Genomic DNA, 27,026 nt, shown 5'->3' with positions numbered 1-27,026 from the left:
GTTGGAGAAAGGAAAAGACAGTCAAGCTGTCATTGATGAGCGGGGTCACAAGGAGATGAGGGATGGAGGTGTGGATACGAGACACCGACAGCTCAGCTTTTTGACCCTGGTTCGAGCTTATACACACAATAACACATATGAACTAATTAGTTCCAGCTTCTCCAATACAAAATAATAAATTGGTCAGATATTTGAAGACGTCAACTTCACTCAGAATTTTTAACTCTTCTCTGATTTTATTCTGAACATGCAATCAATCTGTTGATATAGTAAATATAGTATATATATATATATATATATATATCAAAGAAGAAAATTATCATTAGTTGCCACCCTATTTTGTATAAATTACACATTTTTACAATTTGTTTTCAATATATCGCATGAAAATCTATTTTAAGAGACCTAAAAAACCTTCACAATCAACACCGTTTTATTTGCTTTACGATTACAGTATACTAGACCACTCTCCTAGACAACTACATTGAAGCATTCAAGACACAAGTCTGCCTATAAACAAACTAAAAAAACAAACCACAAACGTGCAACATTATTACATCTATATGTGTTAGCTCAATAAGCCACCTATTCACCCACTTAACCAACATATTCACCCACACAGTCACTCATTTGTAGAATATATACAGAATGAAATGCCTTAGAAGTAAGGTCATGAAAGACTGACATTTGAGTGAAAGCCTGTGACACACACACACACACACTGGGGAGAAGAAATAATTGGGAAATAGAGTGCAAGAGTGAAACATGGACAGACATATTTGGTATATTCCTTTCCACAGGAGTATGTAGAACATTAAATAGAGTATATACGTACAGGCTTGTGTATATATTTCAAGACGTGAACGCCTTTGGATCAAATGGATGTATTGTCTTTTCTTCCCCTTGTGGAAATCTAAAAAGAGGGTAAAACTCAGTCGATGAGTGATCCTGGAACAGTTGCTCCAGTTAAAGAACTGATGTCAAGCTGCTTTGCATCAATCTCACTCATACACGAGGTCTGTTGGTAATCCTGTCCTACTCCTTTTTAACTCTCTCTGTCAGTTTGAAGGGGAGGCTTTGATGGGGGGGGGGTCCAACTCTGTTAAAGACTATTGAGGCAGGCATGCAGCACTGGTTCTGGTAACACACTGTAAAGCAGGATGCCATTAGACCCCTTTCTTCTCTTTCCTCATTTACTTCTTTTTTGGTTCAAGTCAAATGTTAAGTACGGCTGGGGCAAAATGAATGTTTGAGTAATCAATAACTCAGGACAACTGCACTTAGTCCTATTACTTCATCTCTCCACGGTTGTTCAATTACAGGCCTGTCCAAGCATCTGGACGCCTGTTGGCTTTGCCAGGAGTCGTGTTGATCTGCCTGAATCTCAGTTTGCTCAGAGTCATTCTGGTGTGTGTGTGTGTGTGTGTGTGTGTGTGTGTGACCCCGACTCACCTCAGTAATCTGGGAGTCCTTGTTCTTTTTGATGCAACGACTTTGAGGTATCTAAAGCAACAAGAGACCAACGATTTGGAGTCTGCTGGCGGCACCTTTCCCTCAAAGGTTTCTCATTTGGGAACACTTTTTGTGTTTTTATCTTTTGTTTTGCAATTTGTCACCTTCCGTGGTGCAGAGACGATCTCCAGCCTCTGACTATACAACACTAAATTTACATTGGGAATTTGTGGAAAATGTACACCCTCTTCGACGCAGGGGATGAGACACATCTGTGTCAATGACTAAGCCTAATCTGGTATAATGCAGCCTCAATCCATCTCATTCAAATTCCTAAAATGATCACCAGGAGAAATAAATAACTGCCCTGAAATACTTAAAATCTGTCAGTACTATACACCCATCTGCATTATCTCTGGCATGGGGGAGTATGAATGATTGCCCACTTACTGTGTGACTATTTTAAAATATATGTGTCCTTGCTTTGTTTCATGTGACTCTAAAGTGATACAATTTACACAATACAATGAGTGCAGTCCTTTTTGGTTTGCATTGGCTGCTGTGGGTCTTTCAATTCAATTTCAATTCATTTCTCTACTAAATGGGCTACTTTAATGAGTTTTTCATTGTTAGATAATATTTGAAAAATTATTCAAAAGGTCAGATCAACGCTGATATTTTTAGAACAAAACATGACCGGCAAAAAACCGGCATATGCAAGCATCATTCTCCGTCCAAATGAATAACGGCTAACCACTTTGCCCCCAAAATGAGGCATAATTGTAGGTTTTATTGCAGCGATCTTAGCGATCAAAGAAAAGTCGTAATGTGTAAAGTGGACAACTTGTTATGTATTTCAAATACATTTCATGTTTTAGTTTGTTTATTTTGTGATGCTGTGATAGGCTGCAGAAAGATTACACCTGTCAGGCACATTTACTAACTCCCACACACACAAAAAGATTAGCGCGAGCAGCGCTTGTTGGAAATGCAACAAGAACGGCGTCGGTAATTCAGGGCACACACTTTGTCAGGATGGGAGAGAATTAGGACACATATTTAGAAGGAGCTGGAGAATTGGGACAGTGACAGAATAAAATCTCAGAGTTGCCATGGGCACCAACGGAAAGGAAAATCGGAGTCCCTTTAGTGTAAGCATACACTGCTTGTAATATTCTCCAGGGCACATAACCTAAAGGCCCTCAGAAATACTCCCCCCAGTCGGGCCAGCCAAGGTTTTACAACAATACAGACCATCATAAAAGCTACATAATGAACTATTTCATGACTTCACAGGTTCCTGAATAATTCAGTGTTAATTAAATGTAGTTATAGCACTTAAAATGTCGGCTCTGGTACTTACTCCGTGGACGTGTAGATTTTATTTATTTATTATCATTGTACAAAGATATGCTTTCCATGTGAATTTGACAGCGTAAATCACCCAGCGAAGGACGCGTGAGTGTTTTCTTTCGTGAGTGTTCTCCACATGTTGGATTAAAGGTTCTGTCAAGAGCTTTTTTCTGGCTTCTGCCTCATACTGAGATGGGCTTCAGTACCACTGTGACCTCACTTGTAGCCTTAAAATATGTAAGAATGCAGTTAGGACCCAAGTGTCGCGAGAGACTCGAAGAATCATTTGGGCTCTTAATTTCTTGGCAAATTGAACACCACACCAACAAGGTCATGAAACTAACCCCATGTGGCTATTGTCAATCTACAGTGCTGACAACAATAATAACAACTTGGATAACTCTTCTCTTTTATAGACAAACCCAGCAACCACAAACACTAATAGTAAGGGTAAATGTATGTTAGGAAACAGGGGAAGTCAATGTTTCTATACGATACACTTTGAGCCCTTTGAAAACAAGCTGTGATGTACTGTAGAATGCATTTTCTTATCACCTCGGATAACGTTGAACCTGTGCAGCCGCATTATGTGGGAAGATATCAGATCAAGACTTGTACTGGCAGTTACGTCATATTAAATTACCTGGATCACGATCGAGAAGAAGAAAAGAAAAGTTCAAATAGTCTGGGAGTTGTTGTCGTCATCATCAAAAAAAATATATATATATGTGTGATAGATGGAATGATGACTGACGGGAAACACTGACAGAGAGTGGTTATGCATCAACATTCAATTCAATTCAGTTTATTTTTGTATAGCCCAATATCACAAATTACAAATTTGCCTCAGAGGGCTTTACAATCTGTACACATACGACATCCCTGACCTTTGACCTCACATCGGATCAGGAAAAACTCCCCAAAAATAACCTTTCACAGGGAAAAAAGGGAAGAAACCTTCAGGAGAGCAACAGAGGAGGATCCCTCTCCCCGGATGGACAGATGCAATAGATGTCATGTGTACAGAATGAACAGCATTTACAAAGTTACATAAACACATTACATGAATATGACAATGTATGAATGGACCTCCAATCCATGGAACCTATTGTCACAGTCACTGGGATTTGTATAAGCATATTTAAAGGTCCTTCAATTATTTGTGCTAATTAGATGTTCTCTCAGGAATGTGTGTGTATGTACAGACTGCGCTTGATTGGCATTGCACTCTCTCTACCGAGTATTCCCCAGCATTGCTCCACCCTCAACTTCGGCACAGAATACGCAAATACTTATGCAACGAGCTATCGCGTGTTTTATTTGTTCTTAATTTAGATGAATTTGTATAGATTTGTTTTCGCCACAAGTAAATCATCTTTTTTATTAAAGATCAGTGTAAAAAAATAAAGAAAAGAAGCCTAATTACATCTTCTGTGATTTAAGTTTTGTGAACATGAACGTACAGAAAGGTCCAAAGGGGATGAATACTTTTTATAGACACTGTGTGTGTGTGTGTGTGTGTTTGTGTGTGTGTGTGTGTGTGTGTGTGTGTGTGCACACAAATGCTTGTGAGATTGTGCAGGCTGAGATGAAAGGCCATTTGCCTTTGAAGAACGGCCCATAGCAGAGCTCCACACTGCTCTACATACTCCTTTAATCCCCAATCCTTTTTTTGTTTTTTTTTGTTGGCATTTAAAAAATGAAACTTGCTTTTATTTTATTTATGGTTTTCATTATTTTTCAGAGAGACGTGATGCCGCGTTTCATTGTTGTTGCAACACGTTGCGTCTGTCTCCCATTTTCCTTCCGTGGTGATATTTTTTGGATACTTTACTCCTCAGTCTGACGTGTTTATGCCGAGGTGTTCCTGTTTCTGTTAGTCAGGTCCATTAAGACAAGTAAAAGATTTGAAATTGCCCTAAAGAGTTTAAAGAAATCAAAAACAACAACAAAAAGTATTCATATTATTACCCTCTTCATTCCACTCCACCTCACAGGCATCCCCAGGAGTTACATTCAATAGTTTTGTAGAAATTAGAAGCGGGAAATAAAAATAATATTTTCCCACATCCCTCTTTTGGCAAGCAGCTAAATAAATCTATCAAACGTCCCAATGAGGCTTCAGAGCAACATTAAATAGAATGTCGACACAAAATGAGAAGACGTTTACACACATTACAGTAAACGTGTCACTGTAAAGCTTAACATGTGCACACCAACACAGTCAAATACACATGAGAACATACACTCACACAACATAAACCATGTTCCAAGCCATTAGAAAAAAGCAATTAGCTGGAGCTTCATCTTTGAGAATCAGAGAAAAAGCCATGGGAGTTATATATTTACATAGAAAGGGAAGCATGATGGAGAGGAGAACAATATAGGCTCCATGCATTCAAATGCATAAGAATGTGCTGGCGTGTGTGTGTGTGCGTGTGTGTGCGTGTGTGGAGAGAGAGAGAGAGATGATCGAAACAGGTGTGTTTGAGTTGGTGGGGGAAAAGCTGGTGGGATAACAGCGGAGGGAAATCGAGACGCAAGACATCAATTTAATCCACATGAAAAATACATCTTTCAGACACAGAAGAAGAGACAAATTGCCTGTTATTGCTTAAACCAGCTAAAGACAGCTATTATGTTGTTACACTTAAGTGCTTAAAGTACGTAAGTTTGATAAGCTTAACCGACAAGTAAACATTAACTTTTGTCACAGAGCATACACTCTGTGCAGTTATTATTATTTATTTATTTTTTAAATGTATTTTTCTGTTTTCAAACTTCCTCGTCAACACTTAAAAAAAAACATTTTCTTCAAATCATAGACATAATTGACCTTTTAAAAACTAAGGAGTATAGTAAAACCAAAATATAAAAAAAGTCTTCAACAAGGTGTATTTATTATATATACTTTATTCATTCCATACACTTGAAAACCAGGATAGTACCATTTGTTTCTTCTGCTAATTCTCTGAGCTACATATCCCCATCTAGCACTTGGAAACCAATTACATGACTCTCATTAACTCATAATCGTCCCCTTTGAACATGGTTAATCATGCACGGGGTGCCAAGGAGGATAGAGATTAGGAAGCATGATCACACACATGCAGAAACATGTCAAGGCGCTGGGGTATTGTTTATTAAAGCACACGCAGACACATAAACGCCGGTATGAGGTTTTGACTTGGAAGCTGGCAGCTGTGGTTGCGTTATCTCCATCATGCAACGAGAACCACAAGTCATCACTTGTGCTGTGGATTTGTACGTGTGTCTTCTTTCCCAGGACATTGCATGATGCTGCTATTTGTGTTGCAATTAGTGCGTGTTTGGGTCCCCGGGCATTCATTTACCCGAGTAGGGTATACAACAATTTCATGTCACAGGCAGTGTGTGTGTGTGTGTGTGTGTGTGTGTGTGTGTGTGTGTGTGTGTGTGTGTGTGTGTGTGTGTGTGTGTGTGTGTGTGTGTGCGTGTGTGCGTGTGTCACTTGCATATGTTGGTATGAAGCCAGACGACTAGAAGGGACAGTGGTTCATTAAACACATGCAGGGCATTGAGATCACATACACACAGCTTCAATATACAGTAGAGAGCATATTAAATCAAGCCCACACCAAGATGTCACACACGCTCACACGCACACACACTCACACACACACACACACACACACACACACACACACACACACACACACACACAGGCATACTGAGCGCAGGGTGGTCTATCTGGGCCTGCGGTGATTCAGGACAGATTCAGGACACTTTGGGTTCATTAGTCAAACCAAAGTAGGACAGATACCTTTAGAAGTTGACTTTCTTCTCTTCTCCTCTGTTCCTCCTCCTTCCCACTCCATCTCTCTTCCTGTCTTTTATTCCCCCCCCCCCACACTCCTTCTCCTCTCATCTGTATGATCTTTTCCCTTCTGTTTTCAAAGTCTCCTTTTCATCTCCGAGAAACATAGGGCCATCTGTAGCAGCTCTAGCCCTCACTTTGTTCTCTCCTTCTCTATCCCCCTCTCATGACTCTCCATCTCTTCCACTCGTTCTCTCTCTCTCTGTCTGTGAGATACACTAGTGTGGACGCAGATACAAGCTGTGAGTTTGATCTGAGACAATTTGCTGCAACAATAATGCAAGCATAAACTCATATGAATATTGATGAGCTATTCTTTTGGAATCTGCACATTCCGGATGGCCTAGAGGCAAAATATTAGTAGCACACACACACACACACACACAAGCAGACGCACACGCATGTGCACGCATGTACATACAACACAAAGATGGAATATATCTCTGACAAATATTGCAAATTAATATTCAATGACAACACAAAATCTGTGTTTCAGGTTTTTCCCACTCTCAGCAAGGCAATGCCTAAACACACACACACAGACACACACGCACACACTTTTATGGTGTTTCTTTCTTTCTCTTGGTGTCCAAGAGAAGAAGTGTGGATGTAGAATCGTACTCATCTGATTTACGTTGTCTCATATTGCCCGTGTGTGTTCATGTGGGAGATTAAAGTTGAACTGCAATATGTTGGAAAGTCCGAAAACCCTCGATGGTTTTCTTCTATTTCAGTCTATGCTCATTCTTGTTTAATTAGTTTAAAGAATAGTTTTATACCTGAAGTGCTAAAGGTGTTATTCTATTTAATGACCTCATGAGCTGCGAGGCCGTGGACCTCAGGGGGAAAGATAGCTGTGAAAGATTCTCTATTACTCTGTCGTGAGAACTTCAGGGGAAGTTTTCCTGAAGGCCGATACGCAAAACCTTCATAAACGTTTGTGTCTCCGCTTTGCTTGTTTGTGTCAGTCGGTGTCTTTGTGTATTCCTCCAGTTCCCACAGTTTTCTTTCCTCAGCGCTATTCAGGGATACAATGAGGATAATTCATCATAGAATTCATCTTTTCTTTCCATCCTTTTCTCATTCTTTCTCTCTCACTGTTCCAAAGACATACACCTATTCTCGTTCATGTCCTTTAATGTCCAGTCTTTGTGCTGTCCCTTTGCCTCTTTCTGTATTCCATGCTCTCTGTTTAAGGGAGAGAGAGACAGGCAGATGGATAGTCAGTGCCGGACTCTCAAGGCCCTCCGGTACTCGGAGATATGAGACATGACACTTTCTGCTCTCACTGATAACACACAATGTAGCCACACTCACACGGACCCACGTGTGTGCACACATAGACAGATGCTCACAGAGCTTCATATGCAGCACATTCCACACGCATACCAGGAGTGACAGTTGGTAGACACCTCCCCCCCCCCCCCCCCCCCCCCCCCCCCCCCCCCCCCCCCCCCCCCCCCCCCCCCCCCCCCCATGTGGCCATGAAGGACGCTGATCTTTTCCCTCTCTGTCGTCTCCTCTCTCCTTTAGCACGTTTACATGACCCTCTAAGGGATTTGATATTTAGCTGAATCATTTTATTTGTGAGTCATCCAGTGTAAATAACACGAGTGGTCATTTATTGTTCATTTTTTTAATTGTACGTGTGTCTTAAATATATGTTTTTAAACTAATGATAGACTTTCCAGTGTCACAATATATTCTGACTGCTTGACTTCTGCTCAGATAAGGTTGCGTTCTATTTCCAAACCAAGTGGGATTGACTCTTTTGGATACAGCCAATAGCGAGTTAAATTGTTGTTCTCTATTCTCACATTTCGATGAATAGAGCACAATTTGTGTTTTCCAGGTATTGGAATATTATGCAGCTCTTGTTTAGCTCAGACTTGTATTTACAGCGGCTGGACTGTGGCTCTCTCCAGATAATTTTGAGCTTGGGTGGTCGGTGGCCACCCTAACTGCTACGCAATAAGCAGTTATTTAAATACTGCCTTTGAATGTATCTGCCGGCTGAAAATGGGACACAGTGCAGAAACAATGACAATACCAATGTAGAATGTAGGCTAATGATCTTTTTTTATGAGAAAAGATTAAATTATTCAGAACAGAAATAGTTCATTAAAACATAATTAGAACAAAATAACTTCTGCAAACTCATTTTCCATGTCCAACCTCATTTGGAATATGTGTCTTATTTAGAAAAATGATTTATTTCTGGATTCTTTCCAGAAGCTGTGCAAAGGCAATTCTGTCCAGCTTATCGTGGAAGAGTTTGTGTTAATAAACACAGAATTCGGAAACACTTTATAATAACTACATGCTATTTAGCATTAGTTAAGTATGAGTATATAGGTAATTCATAATTTATAAAGCATTGTTTCAACATTAACACTCATCAGCATGCAATTCATAAATACAGTTATACATGTTTTATTCTTGATTAATAAGATTGACTATTATGCGTTTCATGATCGGGTTTTCATACTTTATAAATGATGTATTCCCCATTAGTAAATTAAGCAATATATATTACAAAGCAATTATTAAGGACTTATAGATGATTAATTAGATCATTTATAAAGTGTTAGTAAATTATTTACATGTCAATTATTCATGTATTTATTTATACATACAATGGTTTAGATATGCACTAACTAGGTAGGGTCTATGTTAACATGTGCTTTAATACTGCAATTCATGATTAATTCAGGTAGTTACTTTTTGTGTGACCTCATCTAAAGTGAGGACTATCTATGCCTTACAAAGCATTTATAAATGTCATGATCCTGTGTACTCTTTGAAGTATGTTTCAGGCATAGATAGTCCTCACTTTAGATGAGGTCACACAAAATACTTAACTAACCACTAGTAACTACCTGAATTAATCAGGAATTGCCTTATTAAAACAAGCACATGTGAACATAGTCTCTAACCATTAGTACATATCTAAATCATTGTATGTATAAAACATTGCATGAATAAATTTCAAATAAAATAAATTTTGAATTTCAAAAACTTCAATCGTTTACCAACACTTTATAAATGATCTCATTAATCATAAGTCCTTAATAATTGCTTTTTAATATATATTACTTAATTTACAAATGGGGAATACATCATTTATAAAGTATGAAAACCCAATCATGAAACGCATAATAGTCAAGCTTATTAATCAAGAATAAAACATGTATAACTGTGTTTATGAATTGAAACTAATGAGTGTTAATGTTGGAACATCCATCCATCCATCCATTTTCAATACCGCTTATCCTCATTAGGGTCGCGGGGGCGCTGGAGCCTATCCCAGCTGACATAGGGCGAAGGCAGGGGACACCCTGGACAGGCCGCCAGTCCATCGAGGGCAAATGTTGGAACAATGCTTTATAAATGATAAATTAAGTGTTTACTCACACTTAACTAATGCTAAATAGTGTGTAGTTATTGTAAAGTGTTACCCAGAATTCTACCATGAATCTTTGTTCATAAAGATGGATGCATTTGATGATTTAAACTGATGGGCACATTCTCTCTTCCTTCAGTGGATACATTGTTGGCTGTGTTAAACAAGACCGGTGTATGTGTATTTGTTCATAGTAACGTGGTCTTTGCATCTCTCGTGAAGGTAGTAAAAGGTTCTCCTTCTTCTTTCTTGTATTTAATCAAAGAAGATAAAAGTAGAATTCAAATAGTCTCTACTGTGTTGTTTTTGCTTTAGCTCCTGCAGCTGTCGCACAGCCCACCAGTGAGGAGCAAACACTGTCTTCCCTTGCAGCAAAATGAAGACGAGTCAGGACGGGGTTAATGAATGTCCCACAGCGGATTTAATGAATGTTCTCGTCGAAATCTCTTAATTCCCCACCAAAGAAAATACCTAAAGAGATTCGATAAAGGATTCCGATGCATTAAGCAATCTGAATTACTTTTCCATCCTCTCTTCCTCTTCTGGTATCCATGCAGGTGCTTTGGGTTTTATTTGTGAAAGGTTTCACGACATCTGTTTCTGCTCCCACATTTCAATGGAGGTGAAAGGAATGTTATTTGTGTTACTCACAACACGTTAACATGCTATTTAAAATATTCCTGACCAGAATGTCCCCGTAACTGTTAATCACCACAAAACTTACCTTGAACAGTTTTCCGTGAAACTACTTTCTTCAGAAGCAATTGTCTCCTATTGTTTTTTATCATCAGTATACAAGCTGTTGACATTGTCTTTTATTGTATTTATTGCCTGTGCCAATGGTCACTTGTCTGGAGCTGACTGACCAAACTGGGCGTGTTTGTTTTTGTGAATCAAGGTGCAGGCTCACCAATGCCCACGCAGCTGTGACAAACAGGTACTTTGTAATGTCATGACCCAAGGTGCTAATGCATCAGAGGTGTGGATGTGAAATGGTGGAATTGGACAGAATTAATTGTCGGTGTGTTAGGAGTTGGCTACAGTCATAGCCAATCAGCTAATCTTATTTTCGTTAAAAGCATTGTGTTCCCTGTCATGGTACACTGACGGATGCATCATTGGAGAGGTGAATCCAGGCCAACATCACCCAAGAGGAAACCAACGTTTCGTTTAGAAACGTTGGTTTCCTCACCAAAGAAAGAACCAGTTTGCCAGTGCGAGGTTACCTTAGGCACGAGGTCAAGTTAAAGATAAGGCAGTTGCTCTTAGAGCCATTGACTCAGGTGTGAATGATCATCTGAACAACAAACAGGAGCATGAGGTCAAAATGTTCAAATTGTGTCTCATAGTCTTATATTGAGGCTACTGTTTATTTAAATTTGGCAATTTATGGCTACTCAATGTAACTTATAGCCTTCTAGTATGTTGATTCAATAATTCAGCACCACAGATAGCTGCTTGCAAATGGGACCAAAAACAACCTGTTTACTTGTATGTAACAAAGATATAAAAACTAATGCTACTGTATAGCTACAAGGTTTTGATTGGTGGTTGTATTAACTGCAGGTAAATCATAAATACCTTCACCATTCAGCCCAAAGAGGAAAGAAGAAAAGGAAATGTTGGGATCCCCTACAATCAAACACATTTTCAGAAGTATCACCATGTGCTCCTGGTCACCAGGTGGATCCACCAGAGCTGGTGTTAAACATCCTGCTTAAATACATCATGGGTGAACAATGTCTCTCTGGTCTTCTCTCCGTCTTGTTGAGTGGAATGTGGGTGCAGCTGGGCAGTCAGTTGTTTTCAGTGTGATGACACACTTGGCTGGCGTCGGCAACTTTAATATCAGGCCTCCAAGATATCGGAGGGAAAATCTACTTATTTCATTCTCTTCACTTCTACTTTCCTTTTTATCCTTCATTTTTCCCCCTACATCTCATATGTCCTGCATTGTTTCAGCCCTCCTGGGCTGTCACACACAACAAGATGAGAAAACGTGAAAGCGGCTTATCAGCTGGGCCAACTGACAGGAGGGTAGTTGTGTGTTAATGAGACTGTAAGGGTTGGCGCTGAGGTTTCAATGCACACTTCTGTGTGTACTTGCTGCATTATGAGCACATCATTGCATGGGTGTCTGTATGAGTATTGGTAATCAGTTGCTGCATGCGTGTGTGCTGCTGCTGCGTCTGGGGGGAGACTTTGATACAGACAGACAGAGAAAAATACTTTGGGACCCCACTGCTCTGTCACACACACACCCACACACACACATTAACACACACAGCCGGTATATGTAGATGTACGTGTCTGTGTGAAGATGTTTACAAGCACCACTACCGCCACTTTTCCTGAGCTCTCCCACGTGATGTATCACTCTTGACAGTCCTTACCACACTGTCGTAACCACAATCGACATTGTATTCCTTACCGTCAGTCTATCCTATCAAACTCAAGCTGTCAAGCCCCTTCACTCTATTGTTGTCTTAAAGACTCATATTTGTTTGTCCACAAAATGTCACTGCTAATCCCAATAAAACTATATTATATAGCTCAAATGTGACACACTGAGAGGACTCCACGAACTCACAGCCTCTGAGTCAGAAAACTGTCCCTCTCATAAATCTAAAACTGAGTGACGACCTCGCAAAATAGTTTGGTAGCATATGTAATTCAGCTGCATTATAGATATTGCAGTCTTCCAATTCAATTACTATTTAATGGGTATAATTGTGGATTGTGTTGCATGGTGGATGAAGGCCAACTGACAGATTTGTAGGTTGTGGTGGTAGAAAGGAGGTAGAGCATTGAGTAGGGTGGAGTCATGGAAGACAGAAGTACAGAGCTGCACTTCATGCAGGAGGTTTGTGAGAAGCAGAAGCAGAGAACTCCTTAAATCCTAGACGTTTTAGGAGGATGGGTGCTGTGAACAGGGAAAAAGACAGAAATGAAAAATTCTTGAGTTTTGGACGAGTTGGACGTTTCTTTGTGAGATGTGCCAGAAGTCATGAGAATATACACTTGCAGTCTTCCAGCCAGAAGACATTTTGAGAGTAGAAACTTGCAGTCCTTGAGATGATTAGTATGTGGAACTGGAAAGATTCTGCATGGCTGGATGGTGACAGGAAGTCTAAACAAAATAACATTTTTAGTTATTTTTCTGTCATGGATCGACAGTGAGCCCAAACAAGACTTATGACCACAGTTTTGAAACAGATGGAGAGACATGGAATAACCAGAGAGTTTAAAAGTTAAGAGAAGTGCAATAAAGTGTTTGGACGGGCAGAAGTCAGGGATTAATGGGCATGCATGCTGGCAATTTAAGGGCTCCAGTGGAAGCCTTGGGCATAGAGCGGGACAGAACAGCTTTCCCACCCCCGCAGCCTGCAGGGTGAGACTGGTGGGAGGGGCAGCCAGCCAACAGTGGTAGCCTGATTAAGGTGGAATAATCCCAGGTATACTGCCAGGTCTCTGCTGGACCATGAATGTAAAGCCAAGGGAAGGTTGTTATGAGGACAACCCTCATAACCAATACAGTCAACTAGGGCTGGACGATATGGAGGAAAGCAAATATTACCGTATTCTTGACCAAATACCTCAATATTAATATTGCGACGGTATTGTAGGGTTGACCATTGGTGCATTGACAAAATATTTAGAAAATTCTATTTTTGATAGATAATTATCAGTAATAATGATTAGGTGGGTAAAGTCAAGTAATAGCTAGAAAAGTCTGGTAAATTCAGAAACTTACCTGTAATGTAGCCTTTAAAACAAAGAAAAGTCAACACTTATGCCATATTAAAATATTACAAAATCATATTTAATATATCAATATACTTCCCAGCCCTACTGTCAACCCAATGGAAGTTTAGATAGAAGTTATAGTGAAGGGTATCCAATGCACGTTGGGGACATTTCTGAAATGTGGTAGAGGAGTGGAAGGAAAGCACTGATGGAGCACTACATAAGGGATGCGCCGGTCAGGGTGTAATAGCCACACTGCCCATCCCTCAAAAACATGCATTAAACAGCCACTCAAACCCGACCCACAAACTTTACGCATTATAGTAGCACAGTTGTCGGGCTGAGTGACCGGGCTGAGTGACCGGGCTGAGTGACCGGGCTGAGTGACCGGGCTGAGTGACACGCCGCTTGCTGTGATTGTGTTTGCGAGAGAGGAGAAGAGAATGCGGAAGCTGGACTACTGCAAGCAATGTGTCTGCTTTGTCACTTTGATGCAGTCGGCAATACAACGTGGGATGCCAACCCCCCTGTTAGCAAAATGACCAAAATGTCTCCCCCTTGGTAACCTGCCATATATGTTATCCTCTACTATCAGAGAGAGTGTCATTACTTATGTTAGTCTAGGCTACCTCACTTGTTGATTATTTATCCGACTGAGGTTTTCACGAGTTCCAGCAAGGCGGCCCCTTGAGCTGATGGCCACTCTAGACAATGCTTGTGAATCCACCAGATACAACGAAGCACATCACAAAGTATTTCTCTTAATTGTGCCGCTATGTACTGATAAATCTACTGTGCTGTCCGTGTTGCTGAAGTAGCAAGAGGAGGGGGGGTGAACCGTCCACTCTGTTAAAAGTTAACAAATTGCTTACTGGTTGTATGCGCATGGTGAGCAGTAGTGACAGCTTACAGGAACTTATTTGGCCGCGAGTAATGCTGAGCATAGATCACAGGTTCTGCAATAATTAGACAGCACCAGTGGGGACCATGTCGACACCTGGGGGAGCAGCAAGGTGCAGCAATCAATCCAGTTACAGTTGAAGGGCACAAGGAGGGGAAAGTCAGCCTGGTGTGCTTGTGTGAAGCAAAAGTCATGATGGTGTTTCTGTTTGCGGTTTAACGGGTAAAACATCCCTCTAATCATGAATTAAACCACCAACCTCCTCAATGTGGCAGTATGGCTAGTCTCCCTGCACACATGGGGTTAGAGGTAGGTCTCACATGGTATCACAGGACTAACACACATGGACAGACACATTCACACCTACAGACCATGTAGAGTTTCCAATTGACCCGACCTGCATGTCTTTGGATAGGAATCAGAAGGGGAAAAAAAGCTACAATCAGAATGAAACAAAGAAATGGGGGAGAAAGGCAAATATGGTATAAGTAGACGTATATAAAAGATCCAAGCATGGCTATTAGGGATTTTATTCACGGGGATTCAACAGCAAAGACAAATACTGGATCGCAATAGGTGTTCTTTATGTTCAGGGTGACATGGATACATAGATGTTAGAAGCTTAATGGGTAATTGTGTTGTGGATAATTGCGTTTTTTTATTACTTAAATTGGGCATTAAATCAGGCAGACAATCCCATTGAGCCAGAATGAGCAGTAGACACGTGACAGCCATTTAATTCCCAGCAATCCTTTAAAATAGGAGTTGTGCTGTTGGTACACAAAACCTGTGTTAAACCTACAAAGAGGTTGGCGTACACATCCCACACTTTCTGGTAGGGGTCAATGTTTCAAGTTGTGACTGCTTTTGTAACAGGATTTTATTACCGGTAAAGAAAGCCGTGTCTTTCTTTGGATACCAATGGGGCCCTTGAAGTGTACGCTGTTGACACGCATACATTACAACCCAGAGGACTTGTGCCTCTGCACCGTGCAGCTTTCCATCAAAAGGACTCTAACAGTCTCTTTCTTTCCCTTCACTGATGCTAGGTCTCTTACTTTTCTTCATCCCCGACTCTAGCTTTCTAATTATTTCTCTCTTTCATCTTCTGTAACGTTGGGTCTGTGCTGTCACCTTTTACTCTCACTTTGTCCCCCGTTGTTACTCTCACCCATCCTCCTCTTTTTACCTCACTATTACCTATGTGTCACCCCCTCCCTTTTATTTCTTTGGCCTACTCTTTTCTCCTTGTTATGTTATTTGTATTTTTTCATCCCACTTTCTTTGACCTTTTCCTCCTCTCACATATGTGTCCTCCCCCCTACCCTCCTCTCTTCTCTTTTACTTCACTCTCTGTCTCCCATCTCCACCTCCCTCCCTCCATCCTCTCTCATTACCTTCCCTCATCTTTACTCGTTCACTCGCCTTCTTTTTCTCACCGCGCTTTTCTTGCTTGTGGTTCTGGGCAATGTTCACCAAGCATATTGGCACAGGCCGGTGGTCGATGAATTTTGCCATGATTACACACACGCACACACAGGCACACATGTAGACCTGTTGGGGATGGTGGTTGATGAGCAATGCCAGACTCCCAGCATCTATGGCCATCAGAGCTGCTCAAGAAACCTCATTAGGCCTCCTGGCCACAGCATGGCATAGTGTCTAATACGTGCCAGCCAATTGGAAGTCCAGGGACCACACACTTCTCAACATCGACAATCACAAGTAGTGACTCAGAATCACTGATGAGGCCCAAGTTCAGCCACTCCAGTCTTGGGCGGCGATCACATTGGACGCCTTGAAACTAAGGTGAACTGCGATGCTACCGAACCATGCAGCTGTGGTCCAGGTTGCATTACATTACATTACATGTCATTTCGCTGACGCTTTTATCCAAAGCGACTTACAATAAGTGCATTCAACCAGATGAGTACAAACTCAGAACAACAAGAATCAAGAAAGAACAATTTCTTCAAGAAAGTGCTATAAGTAAGTGCCGTCTAAGGGCTACTAAAGCGCTACTTTCTTTATTCAAAGTATAGTCGGTAAAGATGTAGAGACTTTCTGCTGTCTTGATGTCAAAGGGGAGCTCGTTCCACCAATGAGGAGCCAGCACAGCAAACAGTTGTGACTTTGTTGAGTGTTTAGCTCGAAGTGAAGGAGCTACAAGCCAATTGGCCGAGCCAAGTGAACGAGGTGGGGTGTACGGTTTGACCATGTCCTGGATGTAGACCGGACCCGATCTGTTCGCAGCACGGTACGCAAGTACCAATGTTTTGAAGCGGATGCGGGCGGCATTAAGGACTTTTATTATTGAGGAGTTTTATCAATCAGAGGCATCTTGCTGTTGCTCGGCAACTTGTAATCATCTGTCAATCAGTTGTGTGCCAGCAAGATACACACAGTAACTATCAACAGCAGCTACATGAAGGCAATCAAAAATAGTTATTACAAACAAACACTATGTAGCTGGAATTTCAAATGCCCCATTAGTCGCGTTGCTTTAAGCGGTCTGTGTTGGCATCAAGTACCTCCAGCAAGAGCTACTTGGCTTTTCTTCTTTGTTTAGTTCTCCAAAAGTGAGCTCATGACCCCAGGTGGTTCCATGCTTCTTGTCCATTCAAGCGTAATTTCAGTGTTTAGTTGTTTTAACAGCGACTGTTATGACTTGCTGCTCTAAAAGTCATTAAAAGTCATCAGAGGACATGGTGGACTAATTTGCATTATGATTATACAGTATTTGCCACAGCGGTCCTGCTCCCCCCAGGTGCTTAGCAGAGAACGGGGCTGTGCTGTGTGTGTATAAGGGGTTTGAATCTAAAATCTTTGGACCAGACAGCTACACAAAATAGTTTGTTTGCACCAACATCGTCTCAAAGCTGTGGGGAGATCTTAAATATCACAGAGGCCGCAATGATTACAATGCCCCTCAAGATCTTACAGTGACCTTCACCAGATGAGAGTCTTCTTTCCTCTCCCAAGTGTGTGTGTGTGTAAACATGTGGGAGTGCATGGGATGGTTTATGTACGTTGTGTATGTTTATAATATTTGAAACTCTGCCCCCAGGCTACTGCTGTAAATAAGTTTGTTTTCTTTCCGAATGTCTTTGTAGTGAAATAGGCAAGAGATGAGAGTCTCAGATATTGTTATATATTCAGGCCTTCAGCCACATTGATATGCAGTGGAGATGCCCCGTCTGAGGTATTGTAAGTCTAAATATTTATTGAGTTAAAGACACGCACAACCCTGTTTGATCCTCGTAGGTTGCAGCAGGTTATTGTGTTTGGCTGCAGTTATTCAATATATTATCAGCCTAATGTGGATAATTTTGCAGTAGTGCAGTGACAGGATTGAAGATTGGGAGCTTTGTGAGCCCATTAGCTGTGCAGTGCATCACATTAGTGTCCCGCCTCTCAGTGTGTGCCTCCAGCAGGAAGGTCCAGGATGTGACATCCAGCCAGCTGCTTGGGAGTTTGCTGCAGTGTGGGCTGGATTGACAACTGGAGTGACGTAAGCTCAACTTTGGTCCGCTCCGTCATCTTTCATCAGCTCGGCTCAGCTTCAACCCCACCCCAACTGTCACCACCAAAAAATCTAAGGAAAGAAAACTTCACTTCCCGTTCCTCCCCCTCTTTCTCTTTGGGTCTATATGGCTTCCAGACCATCAATCCTCCAGCTGTCAGTGTGTGTGTGTGTGTGTGTGTGTGTGTGTGTGTGTGTGTGTGTGTGCTGCCGCTGGCATCCTTAAGCACCAAGTTACATAACGAAGAATGAGTGAAGATGGGGACAGAGTGTTGTAGAAGGTGAGAGAAAGGAGGAGAAGGGAGGTCAGGGGGACAAAGTGAGAGTGAGACCAGTCCTGTGCCTGCTGGACTTTCTGAACCCACATATTCAGCATTGTTTTGACGAGGCTCCCGATTAGGCTAAAAGAGATCAACCTGCGTATTGTTAACATAGGCAACCTGCAAAATTAAAAGATCCACACAGTTAAAAGCAATTTCCTATCAGCATTCACTGAAAAGAAAAAAAGAACACCTATCAAATGTACACAAACACGTTGTGCTTACCTGAGAGACAATGTTACTTACAAAGTAGTTGACCATTATGACAATAAGCATACCAATATGCAATGCTCTTTTGTCTCAGCCTTGTTTTTTTGTTTCCTTTCCTGCACTTCCTGCCCAGTCTATTAATTTACACCATTCATTTATTTACTTGTTTTGTCCTGTCCTCCCCTTTCCCTAAATTGGTGAAATTACTATCCCGGTCGGTAGCAGATTTATTGCGACTGTATTTCCTGAATTGTAATGCGCTCTCCTGTTCCACATCAGAGAGGCTGGTGAGGTGGGCAGTGAGACAGCAGTCAGAAAGGTGGGAGAGCCGTTTGGGGAAATAGTGGCGAGAGGCAGGTAATAGAAAGGAGCTAAAGATGGAAGACTGCAACAAAGTCAAGATGGAAAGAGGGAGGGCTGCTGCTACCGGCTGTGCAAAAGACTCCCTTCCTAAGGGGTTTGTGTATTGATGAAAATCTTCCAGTTCAAAGTAAAGGTATGCTTTGTCCTTGAGACTGCAGACTTTTACCCCTCGTTTGTTGCAGGTGTATCCCGTAAATTGCCTTCAGTTGATGTGGGAGACTCTGCTGTACAAACCGTGTGTGTGAATATTTAATGATACGTATTGGGCCGAGGGCTAAAGGAAACGATAGTTGAAGCTTTGTGGGATTCCTGAGTGTGGACGTTATGGGCTTGTTTTGCCTCTTTCTATCATTCCAATGCAAACCCATGTACGGCACTTGAAGCACATTCACATTTTTTTAGTTTCAAGGTTTCTCAAAATGAGCTTGAGGTACAGTCTGCTGCGTTTTCACTTAAAACGATTTGTTGGGTTTCCTGAGTTGTTGCACTTTGCCAACTCTACCCTTCTGTGCCACTGGACATACAGGGGGCAAACTAATATGAATGGCTGTCTGTTAAGATAAAGGTAGACAGGATGAGTTGGTTTGGGCTCACACGATTGGGAAATGTATCTGGTTACAGCCTCAATAGCATTTTAGAGTACTGTGTGGCCGTATTGCGCTATTATTGTATCCTCTGTGAATACCCCGGTGCTTCACACGTTTAAAGAAACCACAGGATTACTTTGTTCACAAAGTATGTGGGTGTCAAAGAAAATAAAGAATCCACATTTACAAACCATTACCTCTCTAATCTCCCTGAAGAAACCTTTGGGCCTGTCTTACACCTTGATGCAGTTTTTACGTTTTCTCTAATTAGTTAGTTGTAGTTTGTTTTAGGGAGGACAAATCTGGAAATAAATCCTCCACCCTCTCTCATTGGCAGGCAAAAGCAATCTATGTAGAGGGATGTTTTAGGTTTTTTTACAGAGCTCTGTTATGCAAACTTAGCCATTAACACATTGCTGTGTTCTTCACTGCCCAATAACAAATACGTTTGCAGGAGAAGCACTCTTAAACCTCTCTGAGTTACCCAGGTGTGTGTGTGTGAGAGAGAGAGAGAAGAAAGAGTGTTTGCACACACACACACACACACACACACACACACACACACTGGCTGTTCTGTGACTGGAGAAGAGGCAGCCTGCTTGCCGCAGAGTGTGTACTTGAGAAAGGACACCTGAGTTTGTAAATCAGACCTGCTTGTTGTCTGTTCTAATGTTGTACACATGTACACAATGTTTCTTTGTATGTAATCATATTCTCACCAGCTTCTTTTTTCACAGTCTTCTCACCCTTTACATATTATATGCCGCGTCAGTTTTTTGCATTTGCATTTGAGTCAAGAAGTATGTTTAGGGGGCCCCTGGGGGGTTAATAAAGTCACAATCATAGAAGAAGTCATGATATTACGAGGATAAAAGTCATGATTTGATGATGATAAAGTAATAATAATAATATTCTACCTGCCCTAAAGTCTGCTGTGTATTAAGTTATTATCTACTATTATAGAAATAGTTTTGGTCTTTATAGCTAATATCCCCGTTCACAAGACGGGCGCTGATATTGAAATATTCTTATGATATTATATTGAAATGTACCGTTTAAATTATATTAAGGCTTTAAGTTATGCATAATTAAGGGCGTTTGAGTGACAGATGGGTGCAGTCGCAGTTGACAGACTAGAGTTCCGCTCTTGCGTTAACTCGTGTGTACTGCGGTCCTCCCCCAGGACTTCTGCACTGTCGACGTGGAGGCTCAACAGCGCTGCTTGTTTTCCGCTTTTTTTTTCTTTTTTTTTACGGAAGATTGCAAACGTTGCTTTTGAGATTACACGCGGCCCCGTCTTTGCCGGAGGCATTGTTGCGTCTGTGAGTCGAGTGGCATTCCCCTGTCTCCCATGTCCCCTCTGCATCACCCCCCCCTTCACTTGATTCATTTGATGATTGTTTTACGTTTTTTGATCTCCTCCCTCCAAACTTGGATCAGCAATGGCCCTTTGATACAGAGCATATGTTTCTACAACCAACTCTTTATACTGTGCCCGGTAATTATTTCTTTCAAAGTTGTCTGCCAATTTGTGTCTTACTGCTCTCGCCTTACCTTCTGTTGTTTTCTCAAATGTCTGAGGGTGGAAAAACACTACAGAAGAGCTTTAGCCCTAATTAAGCCGTCCCACATAAACCTACACCACCACAGTGGATATTCAACGCCGTGGCAATATCCTTGTGTTTTTTTCACAGCGCCCCTATGTAGGAAATTTGGCTGCAATGGAAATTCTCACTCCTCTTAATTAGATCAAGCAATCTGCGGGAAGTCTTGTAGTGTTTATGCACCCATTAGTGCCCATTAGAAAGCAGAGACACACTCCCCGAGCTCTTTAAGTAAGCCGCATAGACAACGACACACTGTTTGATGTTTTGGCAGAACGCTGTGGTGGTTCGTTCTTTTTTTTTTTTTTTGGACATAAAATGACAGAGAGACGGAGCTTTTAAAGTGCAGATTGTTTGGCTGTAATTCAGATTTTTCTTTTAATAATGAAATGAGCAGGAACTGTTTCTGTGTATTGTTGGTGGGGAAATACAAGCGTCAGAGATGGACAGATTTGAATAAACAAATGTAGCCGTCTTTTGTCGTCAGCATTTGAACTGGCTATCACGATTGTGTATGCCATTAGAGATTAAAATAAATAAATAATTGAAATAAACTACAAGACGTTCCCTCGACTGTATCTTTAAAGTAAAACAATACATCATTTTTTTCCGAATGGTTCAAAGCGAGGTTTATCTTGTTCACTTGTTGTTTTTTTCTGCTGTTCTTGGAATGTTGTTTACTTATCATATTTAGCCCAACCTGTACTCCATACCGCCTCAGACTAAATTAGAGCCCAGCACAGTCGCAGCTAAATCCTCATAGAATCCTTTCAGACTTTGAAATGCAGGAAAAAAAAGATATTAAAAGTCTGGCGGTGTTCAGGGGCTGGAAACTTTCACTTTTTCCAACCACATAATATACTAGAAAATTTCGCAAGAAATTTAGATGATGTGGCTACTACCGAGAGGTGTTTATGTTTATATGTATGTATATGTATATATTACATATTACATTACCGGGAGTAAGATGTGTTAATGAGGTCAGTCTGCTCCTGCCAGGGGAGCACAGGTTGTCCTGCCTTCCTTCCTTCCTTGCCTGGCTTCCTTCTTTCCTTCCTTTCCTTATTTCCTTATTTCCTTTCCTTTCTTCCTTCCTTCTTCATTGCCTCCTTTGCTGGCTTACTTCCTTCCTTTCCTTGTTTCCATTCCTTCCTTCCTTGCCTCCTTGACTGGCTTCCTTCCTTCCTTGCCTCCTTGCCTTCCTTCCTTCCTTCGTTCAGTTTGCTCGTGCCTGTGTGTGTGTGTGTGTGCGTGTGTGTGTGTGTGTGAGACATAGAGAGTGCAGGGGAACGGGCGACAGAGCCACACACTGCCTCTATGTGTATCACTGGTTGCCATGGTGAGAGGGCATGTGTTGGTAAAGCTGCCCTGATTAGGTCATTTGAAGCAGCTGTGTGTCCCTGACTAAGCTCGGTACTTCATGAAAAAGAACCTGTCAAAATGTGGAATTTCACAGAAAAACCTAACTCTGATCTCAAAAGTGTCCTTCCCTTCCTTCCTTCCCTTTCCTTTCCTTTCCTAAAACGTAAACGTTCACAAAAGCCTTGAGCCTCTCCTAACGTCGACACTTTTGAGATCAGAGTTATGGTTTTCTGTGACATATAATATATATATATATATGTATATAAACACTAGTAGCCACTCCATCTAAATTTATTGCGAAATGTTCTAGTTAAATATAATATCTGTCCAATTACTCAATAAAGGTGTGTCCAAAAAGGGTTTGGATCCAACACGTCCTGAAATTACAGCTGATACCTTAATTTGTCCTTTAATAGAGATTAATGAGTAAAATCACCAGTATGAAACAAAACACAAAAGGGTTCATGAAGTGCAACACATATGAGCAGCGTTGCATCATGTACAGATGGAAGGAGGAGTCCAATTACAGGAGTTGAGGATGAAGGATCAGCAATAATGTGTCTGGAGCTAAATCAAATAACTCCTCATTTGTTCTGTGTCCAGTGAGCATCATTTGTAACGAAGTCTGTGTTCCAGTTTCTTTGTCACACTCATGTGATTCCAGGTTGAAAGTCTTATGAATAGAAAACGTAGCATTGCTACTGTTTTACTGTTCTTATTCAAGTTATCTGTGTGTTCTGGCTCATTACATTTCTACCTCTCGCAGCCTTGACACAGTAATTACATTTAAAAAGACTTTTTTTTTTAAATAAATGTTAATGCATAGGCACATGGAAACGTGATCACATTCATACACATGAAAGTGTGTGTGCATATTGACACCCATGGTGCACACACACAGTATGTGCAGATATACATCTGCGCTCACACGTTGGCACAGCGCACACGCAAGGAGACACACACAGCCAACGTGTCGGCAAACGTCAACTCAGCTCACTCTTCCATGAGGTTCGGTGTCGGATGAGATTGTGCTACTTTATTGAACATTGCACACTTGGTCCCGTTGTGATTTTGGGTGCGTGTGTGTGTGGTAGGGGGGAGGGCGAGAGAGGGAGAGAGAGAAGGGGGACAGTGGTGAGATATGTTGCATAAGGGGGTGCAGTGGAGTGTGAAAGAGAACAGGTGGCTCCCGTTTCTGCCATCTAGCTTCATGTGCCATCTTCCCCTTTGTGTGTGTGTGTGTGTGTGTTTGTTTCTGCATGTGTGTGTGTGTCTGTTCTTTAGTGAGCAGGGTTCCGGTTGGTTTGGAAACAATTAGAACAAGCTGCAGGAGCCCAGAGAGATCGTTCTCCAAATGTCAAGCAAATTAACAATCTATAGTGAACACTCAACAGTGCTCTCCTCTCATGCCGCCTGTCTCTCTCTCTCTCTCTCTCTCTCTCTCTCTCTCTCTCTCTCTCTCTCTGTCGCACACACACTTCCCTTTTCCTCAGACAGAAGGCAGGGTAAATGGTACAGTCTCTTTAACATGTGTTTCTTCCTGTTTCTGTCTCTCTTCTTCTCCCTCAGACCAGTCATCCAGGCCGGTGGTCAGGACTAGGCAGCAGCATCCTGGCTTCAAGGGACCGAAGGGTAGTGCGTGGAGTGGGGGCAGCACTCGGAGGGGACCTCTGTAACCAGCACCTCCCCCACCACTATCCATCTCTGCACGGCCGCCCACCAGCCTCTGAACGACACGCTGCCAGGGAGGAGCGCCACTGCCAGGGCGTCTTGGCACATTCCACGGCCCGTAACCCGGCTCCCAATTTGGCTCCGGCCCCCTCCAACTTGTCCTGTGCCACTTCTGCCGCGTCAGCCCAAACCTCACTCGCTACTCCAGCCCAGCTTCCAGTTTCACACCTGGGCCACAGTCCAAATCAATGCCCAGGCTCCGGTTCGGCGGGCGCTAAACACAACGCAATACCATCTCTGTCCTCCAGGTGGCCTGAAGGGGTGTCCTCCTCTTCTGAGTCCTTAACTCCAGGGGCAGGAGGTGGAGTGAGTCTATCAGGTGGGGCGAGGAGAGGAGGAGGAGGAGTAGAGCACCATCCCCCGAGCCATATCCCTCGTGTAGTCGGGGCCAGCGCCTCATCAAGCCTCCACAGTCTTGCAAGCAGAGAGAGCCCCTCCCCGAGCATCTCATCGCCCGTCCAAACCTCCCCTCCGCCTCCAACTCCTTCCCCGGCGTCCTCTTCCTCCTCCTCCTCTTCCTCCACGTTTACAGGTCGTTTGGGTCAACCACCTCGAGGCCCTCTGTCTCTGCATAGCTACAGTCGTAAAAATGTCTTCCTCCAGCATTCCCTACAGACTGCCGAACTGCAAGCGCTGACGCAGAGAGACAGCTGAGGGCCCACAAACATTCACGCCATCCGTATTGACTTGAGCGACAAAAAGTGTGACTTTATATTTAAACTGCTGCTCCGATTCCTCCCGAATCATCAACCACACGCGCTTACAATCACGCTCGTCCCTCTTTACAATCCGGACCAACCGTTTGCTGACATATTATTCATAGTTTTGCTCATTTTGACACACTCACATGCCAGGTTACACACACACACACACACTCACCTGTCTTTGAGTATGAAAAAGGCACTCACCGGTCGATCAGAACTCCCACGTAGTGTCACACTGACAGTTTAGATGTGCTTACGCCCACAGACACACACAGTGCACAGAGACTCACAGCCTCATATCCATGCACACATACACAGATCTAGTCACACACACACACACACACACACGCTCTCACACAGAGACATCACCTGTGATATATCTGCCTCACAGTCTGCACAAAAAACAGTACGGTAACGCAGAGATGAGGTTTGTTTTGTGATGTTTTAAAAATATATATATATATTTATTTGATCATCTTTTAAAAGTTGAAATATGTGCTGCTTAATGAAATATGGGAATCATTTGCGTCGTTCAGGAAATATCTTCACATTGCCAAAATCCTTCAATCAGATCATCTCCTCATTCCTTGATGTCCACTAACAGAAGTCCAGATGAAAAGACAAATGTTTAGATGAACGTCCACAATCATGAACCTTTTACTGCATGCTTTTTAGAAATTAAGGAGAACACAGGTGACACAATAGGGATCTGGGCAACTTTTACAGTCTTTTAATAAGTTTTCAGTATCAACCCTCATCTCAGTGTTTCAAGAAGGGAATCGAACATGCCAAAACCTCGAAGAAGCCTCTTGATTGTTTTTGAGTGCTTATGCTCACATGAATAAGACATTACAATAACGTTTGGCTTATTACTGGACCACTGGTTTTCATAGAACTACAATGATGCATTATACACAAGAATCAATGTGTATCTGCAATATTAGATGAGTTACAGTACAGACATGAAGAGTTTCATTCTAAAATAAGATATGTGGACTCCACTAAAGCTTTATGAGCGAACTTTATCAAAACACCCGAAAATGAGACCAACCACACAAGTTTTAGGATTTGGCACAACCTGCACGATGTATTTATTGAGGATCAAAGTATCAGGTTTTGGAACGAAGCCCTTCAAATCTCCTTTAGGGCTGGGTATCGATCAGGGAACTCGTTGTGCTTTGCTAAATGACAAAACCAATAACCAGTTTTGTGATTCAAAGGGAACGCTGTTTGAAATAATGTCATTGCAGTGGACTGGTTCTGGTCGAGGGAACGTAATACTGCACACACAGTTGTTTACTTGATGAAATAAAGAACCATAACCGACCCATTTTATCAGCACTGATTATGATCCCGAGTCCTTGATCGCCTTCCAACGAGATGGCATTGGTACCGTACGACCATGTTGTGTTTGGACTGTAGGACTCGAACCTTTTGATAGATTCACACACGCCATCACTGCCAGGACCTTCTGAGTCATTATTCACATTGTGATAAGTTTTAAAAAAACATCTTTTTAAGGCCTGTAAACGCCTGGACTGCATGACAGCCTCTTCAATCCGCCACTGTTGAATATATTTGCTCCGTTGAACTGTCGAACAGGATTTTCAGGTAAAGAAATAGTACACTGTCGACCGGGACGCGGGAGCCTGCGCTGCTGCTAAGCACAGGCCATGGAGTTCACCGCTCCCGGCGTCTACAGAGAATGTTTTAGATCTTGGAGAAGTTGTTGACCTTGTCTGTCTCTAAACGGAACCTGGAGGTTGGGAGGTTGTATAAATTGTGTTTGTTGTAATGTTCCCCTCATGAGAAAAAGGACCTGCCAGAGGTGAAGAAAAGCCTGGAGGAATACAGCGCTGCTCCCACTGGTGGAAAACTACAGTTTTCCCTCCGGTCTGCTTCACTTGCAC

The 27,026-nt window shown here is 42.1% G+C and overlaps 1 protein-coding gene across 2 annotated transcripts in view; it reads left to right on the top strand.

Moving 5' to 3' along the window:
• The window catches only part of ccser1 (coiled-coil serine-rich protein 1), a 105,901-nt gene extending 79,444 nt beyond the window's left edge, over window positions 1-26,457 (top strand). For both annotated transcript variants that reach the window (XM_034541587.1, XM_034541588.1), the window contains exon 11: window positions 24,251-26,457. In XM_034541587.1, the coding sequence (XP_034397478.1) occupies window positions 24,251-25,066 (816 nt within the window). In that variant the 3' untranslated portion in view covers window positions 25,067-26,457. The remainder of the gene's footprint in view (window positions 1-24,250) is intronic.
• The last annotated feature ends 569 nt before the right edge of the window (window positions 26,458-27,026 follow it).

Source organism: Cyclopterus lumpus, chromosome 9 (assembly GCF_009769545.1).
Source record: "Cyclopterus lumpus isolate fCycLum1 chromosome 9, fCycLum1.pri, whole genome shotgun sequence".
Lineage (NCBI taxonomy): Eukaryota > Metazoa > Chordata > Actinopteri > Perciformes > Cyclopteridae > Cyclopterus > Cyclopterus lumpus.
This window is presented reverse-complemented; position numbering and strand designations above follow the sequence as displayed.